Here is a 13015-nt window from a genome sequence, read left to right as displayed (position 1 = left end):
AGCAGACAAAACCATACGGATACTTATTTTGCATATGATTCCAAGGGTTCAGATGTCGAACGCTGTAATAAAGCCACTCACCTCTCCTCGGTGTTCTGACTCTGAAGTGCACTGACCTGACCCGGGAATGGCTAAGTGGTGCCACTGATTCCTGGCCCTCCAAGGCCTGGGAGACTCACCCCCGAGACGGGGCCCAGAACCAGAGCAACTCGGAAGGCCACAGGGGCAGTCTCAGTGGCATCAGACATTGTTTGGGCCGATTCCTGAGGTATCTCTCCCGTCCCCAGAGCACGAGGGTCTGGCTCTCTTGCACAGTGGCTCACAGACACATGACCACGGCAGAAACACCACGCCCGTGGCTGGGCTGCGCTCCAGCCAGTTTCCTCTGGGCAGCACGTGAGAACGGGCTCCCTGCTATTATTATTATTATTTTTTAATTCATCCAGATCTAGCTTCAAAGGGTTCCGAAACTTCTTTGCCCCACCTGGACCTGAAAACAGGAGCTGATTTTCAAAAGCCAAATTCTCGTTGCATTTGGACAGAACGAATACTGTGCCTTTTATATTTTCTTTGTATTTCTCTTCAATAGTTGCTTGACCCAACATCTTTCTGTCTGCTCTATACAATGAAAATACAAACTAAATGAGAATAGAAAAAAATAATTAAAGCATTAAATTGTACAAATTACAAATCTGTTCCAAAATATACTTACATTAAATAAAATACGCATTTCAGTAAGAGATCTACAGTGAATGACTATGCATTCTGGGAAGCTTCACGACATCTAGGCAGGGCCAACATTCGTGGAAGGAGCTAAAAGAATTCGCATCCAGTCACAGTTTGCAGCGGGTTTCTGATCGCCGCTCTGCGAGCTGCACTGAGCACATCATTAGCGTCACCTGTGCGGGGACTGACGGGCGGGGGGGGAGAAGCAAGCTCTAGCCTCAATGCTGAGTTCATCACAACTTCTCGAGACTCTCATTAACAGCCTATACAGTACAGTTTCAAAAAAGTAAACATGTTAAGGTAAGCAGACAACTCTTTAGAACCCCAAGCACATTTTCTGGCTGTATTTATGTGGAACTCTCTGTCTACAACGGGCGGTCGTGAAGAGGTTCTTCCTCAGGACAGCATGGTCGCAGGACTGGGACGGCCCAGCGGGACTGAGCGGAGCCGAGGACGGGGCGGAGCCTCCCTTCTCGCTTCAGCTGGAGACAAACTGCTAACGCACAGTCCACGGCCCCGCAGCCCTCTCCTCCTGTCATCTGGCGTAACGCTTAATGTAGTCTTCAACTTTATTCCGGAAGTCCTCCTGTGGGGCAAGAGGCACCAGGCAGAGAGGAGGAAGAGGGGGAGTGAGTCAGCGCAGGGAGCGACACTTCAGGAACAAGTGGCATTCCCCCGAGCCAAGGACCCCTGCCAGCTCTCGGGGGGGTGTGCAGGGTCCGGCCTCCAATCCTCCAGTCGCCAAGGTGGCAGGAGACTCAGAGACCCACGGGGCTGAGTGCCATCTCCCTGCCACTCTGGGTGCCGGGAGGGGACACAAACAAGCTCTGGGCCGAAGGGAACCGAAGGCCCTTTGTTGTGTGGACGGGGAGAGTGAGATTCACCAGTGTGGTCAAGGTCACAATGTGGGTCACGCCGGGACTCTGGACCACAAATGGGCATGAGCCTTGGCTGCTGCTCTCAGGAAGACCCTTGTGTCCTGATCTGTCTCCCCAGGACCCTGCTACCTATGGCCCAAGTGCAGCCCGCCATCAGGGTGACCACCCTGCCCGAGAGGAGAGGTGGGCTTGCTACAGAGGGCCCTCCTTGGGCATCAAGCAGAGGCCACCTGGGGGCCTGGGCTGATCCCTCAGGTGTAAAAACGCTGTATGGATGCAGGTATCTCCCAGGCCAGCGTGGGCGGGAAAGCCACCTCAGATCCGAGCCAGCACCCCAAGTGTGTCCCCAGGTCTTCTCTCTCTAAGGTCAGGAGCAAAATTCCCTGGCCTTGCAGGACTGGGAAGGGCCCCTGGGACTGTCTGAGCCACGACTGACTTGGAGCTTGTCCACCTCAGAACACCCGCCTGCATTAGGTGGCGGGACAGCCTGTGACCTGAAGGCGGGCTCTCAACCCTCTCACTCCCACCCACAGCTGCACACAGGGTCCCAGGCTTCAGTCCCATCCAGCAAGAGGCACAGCCCCGGGCCTGACGCGCACCCTCTGGTGGCTGCCCCGAGCCCTGCCTGCTGCAGGGGCCACCCTGGGAGGCGCGGGCAGAACGGGCCTGCTCTCCTCGGCCACGCTCAAGTCACTCTTCCAGGGTGGGGCGGGTTCAAGGAAAGGGGAGAAGGGGACACCTGCGGTCGCCACCAGGTGGCCCAGGACTGTGCTCAGAGGCTCCCTCACAGCCGCCTGCCCACAGCCAACACGGGCTGCACAGAAGCCCTGGCTGCCTTTAGCAAAACTCTCACAAGGTCGCCTCCACAGTACCCAGCAGCCGACACACCATCGGCTCCCAGGGAGCCGCGGCCAAAGCTCCCGGGATGTGGAGTGACGATCCCACAGACACACCCAACCCCTCAACGTCTGACCCAGGACCACAGGTGCCTCAGCTCAGCCTTAATCCCCTTTGCTCTCGTCAGTGAGAAGACCACGAACTCTGGGGCCAAACCGCCCGGGTTCAAATGTTGGGCTCCGCCCCTTCCTGGCAAGTCTTTCACTTCTTGGTGGCCCTGCTCCCTCAGCAGCAAATCAGGGGCAAGAGTCCCTCCCTCGTGGGTTGTCGGGAAAACAAATGTGCCTGGGAGCAGGTAGGACACTGCCTGGCACCTGGAGGGCCACGCAGGGCTGCTGCTACTACCATGTCACCAGCGCCCTCCTGCTGCCCTGCCCCAGTCACACGGGGCCCCTGTAGCATCCCTGAGCACCAGGAGCGCAGTCCTGCCTCAGGGCCTTTGTGCCGCTGCTGAGGCCTCTGCAACACTCCTCCCTGAGGTCCACCTGGTTCACAACCGGCCTCTGCTCACATCTTTCCAGAAAGGCTTTCCCTGAGAGCCCTACATAAAAAGCAGCAACGCCCATATCTGCGAAGCACAATACAACGAAGCCTGCCCGAAGCCGCAAGTCTCTTCCTGTTTCATACAAAGAGCGGGAAACACCTTCCGAGAACAATAAAAAGTAAACAATCGTAACATGCTTCTCCTCCTGGCTCTATAAGGGTGTTCCCTCCCCGCAAGGTTTAGTCCACAGGGGCTACAACAGTCAGTTAGTGCGGAGTGGGGACATCCTTGTCGGGGACGGTGACAATGACAGGTGGAGTCAGAACGTGAACAGAGCCTCCTGGGGGCCCGCCTGCGAGGCTTCTCAGCGTAGCGGACGAACAAAGGCTCCTCCCTGCCAGGGCCGCCCCGAGGGTGCAGATGGCTGACTGCCGAAGGCTGGCCACCTCCCGGCCTGCTCAGCAGGACCTGGCCTCCTCTGCCCGCCCGCTGACCCTCCGGGGCCACCGCCTGGCTCTCTGCTCCCCGCGTGCCGGGACACGTGCTGGGGGGCCCTCCTGCCTGCCCTCAGGGCCCTGCTAAGGCAGGCTGTGGTGAACACCACACGTGGCACATTTGAAAGGCCTGCGCGCTCTGGCACACAGTAGGTCTTACATGAACAGAAGCAGCTGCCCTCAACATTAAGCACGGTATTTAGAACCAACTTGATGGCCTTTAGAACGTCCTGCGTTCAGAGCCATGTCAGCCGATCCAGCAGCGTCAGGTGGCTGACTCCTGGGCGGGGCAAGGATTCGCAGGGAATGTGGCTCAGAGAACGAAACGGGAGGTCCTGTGCCTAAACGGAGTCAGCGCCGCAGCGCTGTCTGCTGAGGCCCGACCAGCTCCCAACAACCTCCAGCAGCCTCGCCTCAGCCACGCTCAGCCGCCTCCCGGGCTCCTGCCCCACACCCTGTGCCTTGTGCCCGCACGCTGTAAGGGTGTGTGTACGAAGGACATTTACTGCAGTGCTGTCTGTAGCTGGAAAATAATCCCGTGGAAAAACCTGAGTGCCCAGCCATAAGAGGATGGTTGAGAAAAGTACGGTAGAGCCACACCACAGGATATTATTCAACAGCTCCTAAAATGAACGAGTGATAGTTTATGCATTGACTTGGAGGGAAAAAGCGAAAATACACGAACAACGACAACAAAACAAACACGACCCCATCGCTGTGGGCTCGCGTGCGCCTGCGCTCTGGGAAGGTGTGGAGGGCGGTCAGCCCGCTGGGTGGCGGAGGAGGTGTGGGGGGGTGGTTTGGGGGGGCGGTAACACCCTTCGTTCTCCCTTCTGTGTTCCTACACCGTCATGCGGTAAAGCGACAGCCGCCTGTTGTAGATCACTCATACTGAACTCTACCAGGAAACCACACCTAAAAACACTTCTGTCTGACCTTTTGTCTGACCTTGGGTCAAACACTTTTCCGAGACCACTCACATTTATTATAATACATCATTCATAAATTGCTTTAAATTCTAGTCCCATTTAATTCAATGGGATTTAATTCTAGTCAAATTCTAGTCACCATTCTCAATTTCATACTTATTTAATCAAGGGGCAGTAATTATCTTTTCACCAAATACATCAACCTAGAATATTCCTGTTACTAGCTTACCTTGTCCCGCAAATGATGTTCTGCAGCTTCAATATTCAGTGGGTCATCAAAATTCAAAAGATCCTTAAAAAGAGAGAAACTCAAAGTAAACAACGGAAAGAATCTGTTTTTCTGCTGTTGCAAGTCTTCATTTTATGAAGCAGGCAACAGAAATCTAATCAGCAAATGACAGAACGACCTAGAGAGTTGAAAAAACTCCTGAGAACTAAAGTTCCTTTTGATGTAGGAGCACTGAACGTGAGACACTTTTTTCAGAATCATGATTAACGGTCTACTGAAAGAAGGCAGGGATGTGTTTACTCACGATTATCCAACGTTTGGTGAGGAAAGAGTGGTCACACTAATTTCCAATGCTAGTTTTGATACTTGGGGAATGACAAACCACTCTTATTATAAGCATTTCTAAAATAAAATCCTATTAATTTTTCCTTAAAAATTCATTTTCTCCTTTATTTTGTGATTAACAACTCTGCCTTCTATGTTTCTATTCTGACCTTGCCTAGACTCTCCCTTCACCTTTAACTCACCTCCACAAGCATGGCACTCACAGTCCAGTAGGAAGGACGTCTGCAACCCAACCTAACAACGTAGGATGGTGCCATTGGGGCCAGTGCTCCCTGGCCCCAGGGAACCAGCACCAGACCCTTTCCACCTTAGAAGAGCCCTGGAATGCTACTCCCCCCCCAACCCCACCACAAGAATAACGACGGATTTGAGATCGGAGACCATGTCTTTTCTTTATACTACCTATTCCTCTTCTTAAAGATCAGGGTAGAAATGTTTGTTATGATGAGTCACTGCTTTCCAAAGCCATTGATGGATCATTGTAAAGACAACTGTATTTCTCCTCAGGAGAAATGTTTAATCTGGGGATTGTATTCCTGATTTGGAAATAAATATGGGTGTGACCAATATGTCACAAATACAGCCAGGAAAAATTATAAATCTCTATGATCATTAACAGCTGGGAAATTAGTTCCAAGTCCCAGAAATAGGCAAAAATATAAAGCACATATTATATGAGAATCCCGGTGCATATAAAGACTACACCAGACATACAGAATTCTTCATCTTCTTTACCATTTATTTTACCTAAAATGAATATGTGAGTTGGAATAACCATTATAGACTTCATTAGCAAGTTTGATGGGCTCTTTAGAATTTGGCAGGTTTGGAGTGCTTGGAGAGATGGGGACCCACCAGATGTCCTTCAAAAGAAAAGCAGCACAACTGCCAGGCAGGTTTTAAATCACGCTCCAGCCTCTGCATCTCCAGAAATAAAACTTCACTTCACTTCAATGGAAAAGCCAAAACCAATCACAACAAAACGGCTGAGACCAGCAGAAAACTGTCCAGATGGCCCGGTACCCCTTGGGTATTGCCTGCTGGAGATTACAGCAGGACCTGAAATCAGGAGGTGTTACCGGACCACCTGGTGACATCAGCCAAGAAGGCGGGGGGGCAGGCACTTAGGGGTCTCCTCTGAGGCTCTGCTCTGCTGGTTTTTACTGGCTGAGGACGACAGGTGAGGGAGCAGTCCTGCCGTCCTGTGGGCTGTCCAGGATGGGCTCGTTTTCATGGAGGGACTTAGGTTTTACCAAAAGTAGCAGAGATTTTTTTTTTTTTTTTTTGCCCAGAGACAGATCCCTGAAGCTTATTTCTTTCAAAGCTTCTTTATGATCAAAAAGCCAAAACTCAAAGGAACAAATAATACTACATAAAAATCCAAATACCAGCTTTCCCCCTTTCCCCTTCTCCTATGCCTCTTCCCGCCCTCCAGCCCTGCCTGCGAGGTGCTGTTCTCTGAGGACAGCAGACTTCACTGATTAAGAGAATAATTCTAAGGCTCTGGGTCTGTGAAAAGCCTAAGGGTTGGTGACTACACACTCCTTCTCCCAAACCGGGCCCCTGGGAGCGAAGGAAGCTGCGGACTGGCTGCCGCTGAGAGCGGACGGTCTGGGGTGGGCCAGGCGCTCCCAGAGGGGCCTGCGTGGAGGAGACCACCGCGAGCGGAACTGGCCCGCGCCGGCCCCCGGGAGCGAGGCAGCCACGACAGCAGGGGGAAGTGGGGACGCTCTGCTCCCGCCCCTCCCGGCCCCAGGAGCTCCCAGAGTGTTGCTCCGAAGCCCCCTCTGGTCTTGTCTCACTGTTCTTCTGATTCACCAAAGTGCCAAAGAAAAGAGGGGTTCAGTAAGCCCACACTGCTGTTTTTGATTCCCTCGTGGTATCCTTAACATGATCTTTAAAACCAGGAGACAGAGGAATCAAGAAAAACTTGGGATTCTGGTCAACATACTTACAGTAAACAAAGAGTTTAATCCCCAAACAACATCCTGAAATGAGAAAGAAAGACGAAAACAAGTTTCAGGTGGGGATGGTCTCTAAGAGAGGAACCAGTTAAGTCAGCATATAGTGGAGGAGGTTAGTTTTCTGCAGGAGTTAGGTTAAAAGGTAGGGCCTAGAACGTCAATCTCAGGCTCCCCCTGGCAACCTGGGGACAGCATCCAGCGCAGCAGCTCCGTCACCAGCCACTGCTCGCCTTCTGTGCACTTGGCACAGACTTAGACCTACGAGTGGTTTTAGCTGGGACAGCGTTTATAATCCACGCCTGACTGAGCCAAAGTGGACACGTGTGGAAAACCGTCACGAGAGAGAGAGGCAGGGAGATGGCACGTGTGATAACGCCATGCAGCTCTCACAGCTTCACCAACAGGCTGACTGGACGCCCACGGCCCTTTCAAGTTGAGAGGTGGGACCATCAGTGTCAGAGCAGCAGGACGGTCACCAGGGAAGACGGGCCTGGCTCAGAAGACCACGCCTTTGTACTGAAGGGCAGCCTGGGGACCCCCAAAGCCAGTCCCAGGCGACCGCTCCTCTGGGCAGGATCGATCCCACGGCAGACAGGCAGCGGCTACAACCGTGTGGAGCCATGTCACTACTCAGTCAAAGAAGACGGCAAAAGTCAGGTAGCTGCTTACTACTAGGTGAACACTGGCCCAAAGTCCTGACTCCTCTGATAAAAGGTCAGGCATGGGAAGAAACTGCAGGTGCCTATGGACAGCACCATGGAAAAGCCCTGAGGCGAAGCACAGCCGGCGGCCTCGCGTGGGTACCCACGACACGCACCCCTGAAACCCACTCAAGCCATGTTGGAGAAGCAACTGGGGCCACTTATTTAGTCCCTGTGGCTCCCCTTTCCACCCCCTGCCCCGGGAGAGGGGCCCCCGTGCAGCAGCCCTGGCTGCACCCTGCCACCCCTCCTCTGTCCAGTGTAACTCAGAGCAGACATAGCACAGCCAGACTCTCCTTCCTCCGTCTCTACCCATGCCTGGCGAGTCTCCACTGCCTAAAGGGGGAGACAACTTTCAAAGACTGGGGCGAATAGCAAGACAAGGGTAGAAACAGTAAACCACCGAAGCACAGATGGTAAAGGGCAGAGCGGAGAGGAGATGACCCGACACCCTAATCCCCACCCCCAACCGAAGAGAAGTGGGGACAGGGGAGCTGAGCAGGGCCAGCGCTTGGCCAGCAGCCCCGGGCGGGCGGTGGCGGGTGAGCAGCGTGGGCCCGGCCACCCACGCGGACGGGACAGCGTGGACATCGCTGTCCTTACAGGAGGCTGGTTGCCGACGGAGGGGCCTCCGGGGAGGCTGCAGGCAAAGGACACTCTACCTTCAGTGTCCTCGTGGGGGCCCAGCCGGTGCCGTCAATCGAATGTTCTCTCAGTAAACTGAAACAGACACAGAAAGGCACAGCGGTCAGCCAGGAGCAGGCCCCAGTCCCGCGAGCTGCTCGGCGTGACTTCTGTCGGAACGGAGGTGCACGTCTCACGCTGCCCGTCTCTCCTCTGTGGCTCCGCAGTTTCCTGTGTCGCTACAGAAGGCCTTCCCTGCCTCACGCCTGTACGGATCCTGCAGTCTAATCGCGAGTGTTATTTTTATGTCTTGTACACTCAGCAGGGGAAAAGCACGCTTAAATCAGAACATACAGAGCGCATCTGTCAATTTAACATTCGGAAAAGGACGGTGACAACAATGACAGCAGAGCTTCCTGTTTGTGTGTCAGCAGGACCCAACACTCCCCCAGTGCCCCGAGACCAGAGAGGGAGGGGTCCCATGCTACAGAGGAGAAACCAAGGCACAGGGCGGCACGCGCCCCCGAACGCGCTGTGGACTCCCACCCGCGTGAGCGCCCAGCACAGGACTTCAACAGCTGTTTACAAAGTAAAAGATTAACGCAAAACTCTGGAAGGTGCTCACCCGTGGGCGGGGGGACCATGCTCAGGGAAGGCCACGTGGGCTCCAGGGGTATGTGACGTGAGCTGCCCTAAGAGTCATCTTCATGACTGCTCTATCAACTGCAAATGCACAGCATATACTCTCATATAAATAACCATTCCATACTCTGAAAAATTACCACTTACTGCCTAGTCTCCTTCTGGTGAAAAAAGGAGCTTGGCATTGTTGAATTACATCACCTAACAGCTCCTAAGCTAACACGTCAACATGAGGCTTTCCAGGTCATACTTGCTACTGTTAAGAAAATTTTTGAATCAGAACACGTTCAAATTCACAAAAATCAATGATGATCAGGAGAAAATATAAATACGCAGAATTTGAATCAATGCCATAATCTTAATTGCCCATGAAGATCAGTTAGAATAAATAAAACTAACCTACAGCTTACTTCGAGCACTAAAAAGAAAACTCACATCATGTACCCTACTCCCATCTACCCGGCGGACGTCTTTCCACCCTGCAGAGGTATCAGTGAGTTGCTGAGATAAAATCTCTACAACTTTTGAATAACTTTTTGGGAACCAACTGCCCAACCCTGGTGGTTTATATGATCCAATGAGAGACTTCTTTACTAAGACAGGGGAAAGAATTATTTCTGATCTAGCTTATCCTTTTCATTTATAGACCTTATTGCAATTTTAGCTATACCTTTGCTTGTTTACTTGTTTAATGCCTGTCTCCCCACCGGCTGGCAAACCCCATAAAGCAGAGAATGCAAACTGCTCGCCACTGTGTCTGGGCTCAGCCAACATTAGCCGATGGAAGGCAGGTGGGCAGACTGGCCGACCAGTCAGCGCCCTCTGAGCTTCCCTGTCAACAAGCACAGACAGAGTAGGAGGCCTCTGCCCCTGGAGGCCAGGTGTGCCCATGTCTGGGGGCCGCAGATCTGGGCAGGGTGACACCATGGAGGTTCGGGCCCAGCCTGAGCAGATGGCAGTCCCAAGGGAGCTCAGGTGACAGCCATGTGGCCATCAGAGAGGGTACAGGCAAGGGGACAGAGGATGCCCCAGGGACTACACTGGAAACTCGGGTTCTAGGAGAAAAAAAATCTGAAGTGCAACCACCGGGTTCATGGCCCTGGTCCCTCCAATCCCACAGATACAGCACTGCTGGCCCTGAGCCAAGAGCAGGCTGTGGGCCCTTGGTGGGAGCAGGGCGAGTCTCACTAAGAGAAGCAAGCACCCCTGTGACTAGACCAGGCCCCACGGAGCGCCAGGCACGTCATTTCCTTTATTCAGGAGATGCCACGGGTCGGCTGTGCCCAAAACCATCGCTGGACACTGCCTAGTTTTTCACAAAGAGGTAGTCTTTGTACGTAAACCTGGCACATTACTTCCCTCAGTTAAATTCCCAGAGGTGCAGCTGACAGGTCCGAGGGTACATACAAGTTAAATGTAGGCCTTATGGCTGAAGGACCAATGAAAGGTGTACAGATGCATGCACCCTCCAGTGGAACGAGGGAGCCTGTTCTCACACGCACTTTGCTTTCGTACCTGCCAGTCTGAGAAGTGGTGAGCGGCATCCCCTCGCTTCCATGTGTCCTCTGATCACCAAGGAGACTGAGCATCAAGCAGATGCTCACCACCCACTGCATTTCTCCTTCTGTGAATCACCCACTCGTAGGCAGTGCTCATTTTCCCAGTGGGTATGTCCCATCTTGTTCATATTGACTGAAAGGACTGTTTACATACAAAGGATGTAATCCTGCTGATCTTTTCTCTTTCCATTTTGTGTTTTTGTATTTTTAATTTTAATGTGGCTAAAGCTATCAATGATTTTCCTTTAAAGTTTCTGGCTTTTGTAGCAGGCTACCATCTGTTAAATTCCTATTATACTTTGCTAATAATCTGACTTCTCAGAAGACTGCATAAGTGAGTAGAGAAATGCCCTCTCTGGACCTAATTCTGACTGGAGAAGGGGACGTGACAGGAAGTGGAGTGTGGGGAGCCCCCAGGAGAGTGGGCGCAGGTGGAAAGCCTGGGGAGACAAGGCCGGACCAGAAACCACTTACAATCTGGACCTGAAGATCATAGATTTTTAAAGTTTCAATACTTAAAGGACAGATACTTAAAAGGGAAGATGACTGACTTATAAAGTGTATTTTTAACTATCTTTTTTTTTTTGGTGGGATCGTGGTTCCCCAACCAGGGACTGAACCTGGGTCCTTAGCAGTGAGAGCAGGGAGACCTAACCACTGGACCACCGGGGAATTCCCGTCAACTATCTATTAAAAAATGAAGCTGAGGGCTTCCCTGGTGGCGCAGTGGTTGAGAATCCGCCTGCCAATGCAGGGGACACGGGTTCGAGCCCTGGTCTGGGAAGATCCCACATGCCGTGGAGCGGCTGGGCCCGTGAGCCACAATTGCTGAGCCTGCACGTCTGGAGCCTGTGCTCCGCAACAAGAGAGGCCGCGATAGCGAGAGGCCCGCGCACCGCGATGAAGAGTGGCCCCCGCTTGCCACAACTGGAGAAAGCCCTCGCACAGAAACGAAGACCCAACACAGCCATAAATAAAATAAATAAATTAAAAAAAAAAAAATGAAGCTGATATGAAAGAAAAGGGGGCTCCACATACAAAATAAAATGGGGAAATGAGTCCTAATCGTCGTCCTCGCAGGGAGGAGCGGTCACAGTGCACGTGCGGGGAGAAGAGGGTAAAAGGACAGGATACAGAGGCAGGGCCTGAGGAGGGACTAGATCACAGCAAGAAAGCAAAGGATGCGCCGGAGAAACCCTGTCTGCCTGCTCTCCAGGTTCCCGCAGTCCCGAAGCTGGCAGCGGTGGGGCTGGGGCTTGGCCCGGGGGTCCAGCACCAGAGCCCCTGCAAGTTAACCTCACTGCACTACCAGAGAAAGTGCAAGACGCAGAAAAATAAAGCCCACAAGCTAAATTTACCTAAAAACGACAACCACCAACACCCTCCACAACTCCTCCAGTTCTCTACGTTAGTGACCAGCAAGCTCAAGCGGCAGTAAGTCACTGAGCCCTGACCATCTGCCACTGGAAGGGCGGGGACCCAGGCACAACTGGGAAAGCTTATCCTGCTCCGAAAGTGCTCCTATGCGCATCAAGACTATTTTGGGAAAGAGAAGACATTTAAATACAAGTGCTTGGGTCTTCTGAAGCTGCCCATCCACATTTCCCCCCACCCTGGATTCCATTACTCATCTTTTCCCCTCTTAGCTAAAATCAGCCATATGGAGGGAAAAGGGTAAGGGCCCTCAGAGGGGGGCACCTGGGTGGACTGCAGAGGCCGGCCTGGGATGGGGGAGCTGGGAGGCCACTCCAGTTACTTGAGTGCAGCCAGAAGCCTCCCTAACCTTGGCCCAGCCTCAGAATCTCCTCTCGGGGGAGATACCATGTAGAAAGCCCATCACTCACGCACGGTGCTCACAACACAGAAGACGGGGATGGAGAGAAACTCACCTGAGACATATCTCGCCTGTCTCTGTGATATTCGGGTGCCAGATCCTGGTCAAGCATTTCACTTTAGGAGGCTGCAACACAGAAGGAAGAGATCACAGGCTCTCCAGAGCCTTCCATGTACCCCACCTAGTGCCTTGTCTCACAGCTCACTTGGCTCATCAGGCACTACAAACCTGCTAAATCAACGTTGTCTTCATTCGCATCCATATGAAATATTTCCCCAGGATGAAGGCCAGGAAGGGGAGGGGCTGGCCAGAGAGCAGGCTGCGGATTCAGCACCAAGTGCCCTTGCCTCCACAAAGGCCGCGAGCCCACCCCACCTGCAGCGGGTGGGCCTCTTCCCCAGGCCCAGTTCCACTGCGAGGTGGCCTTGCTTTGAGGAGCTTGACAGTCTTCCCATAGAATCTCACCAGACAGGTCATCTCACAGATACAAAATCTTCATCATCAAATTTTTATCTTTGATACCAATATAGAAAATATTTCACCATCCAGATCTTTTCCTGTACTATTTCTAGTACTCTAATAGTTTCAGCTTCTTATTTGTATAAAACAAACATATTTTTCAGTACCCTCATAAGTTTTCTTCCTGATTTCAAAACACCATGACACCAGAATGTCAAATGTCATGTCACCTAGACTCCCCAAAATGATT

The 13015-nt window shown here is 52.5% G+C and overlaps 1 protein-coding gene across 6 annotated transcripts in view; it reads right to left on the bottom strand.

Moving 5' to 3' along the window:
• Window positions 1-553: 553 nt before the first annotated feature.
• The window catches only part of UBE2F (ubiquitin conjugating enzyme E2 F (putative)), a 51637-nt gene continuing 39175 nt past the window's right edge, over window positions 554-13015 (bottom strand). For all 6 annotated transcript variants that reach the window (XM_082465290.1, XM_082465288.1, XM_082465287.1 and 3 more), the window contains 5 exons: window positions 12362-12432; window positions 8310-8367; window positions 6938-6970; window positions 4638-4700; window positions 554-1312 (listed from right to left, as the gene is read on the bottom strand). In XM_082465290.1, the coding sequence (XP_082321416.1) occupies window positions 1262-1312; window positions 4638-4700; window positions 6938-6970; window positions 8310-8367; window positions 12362-12432 (276 nt within the window). In that variant the 3' untranslated portion in view covers window positions 554-1261. The remainder of the gene's footprint in view (window positions 1313-4637; window positions 4701-6937; window positions 6971-8309; window positions 8368-12361; window positions 12433-13015) is intronic.

The sequence above is a fragment of the Balaenoptera physalus genome, assembly GCF_965194825.1.
Source record: "Balaenoptera physalus genome assembly, chromosome: 6".
Classification (NCBI taxonomy): domain Eukaryota; kingdom Metazoa; phylum Chordata; class Mammalia; order Artiodactyla; family Balaenopteridae; genus Balaenoptera; species Balaenoptera physalus.
The sequence above is the reverse complement of the archived record's forward strand: the minus strand, read 5'-3'. Positions and strand labels throughout refer to the sequence as shown.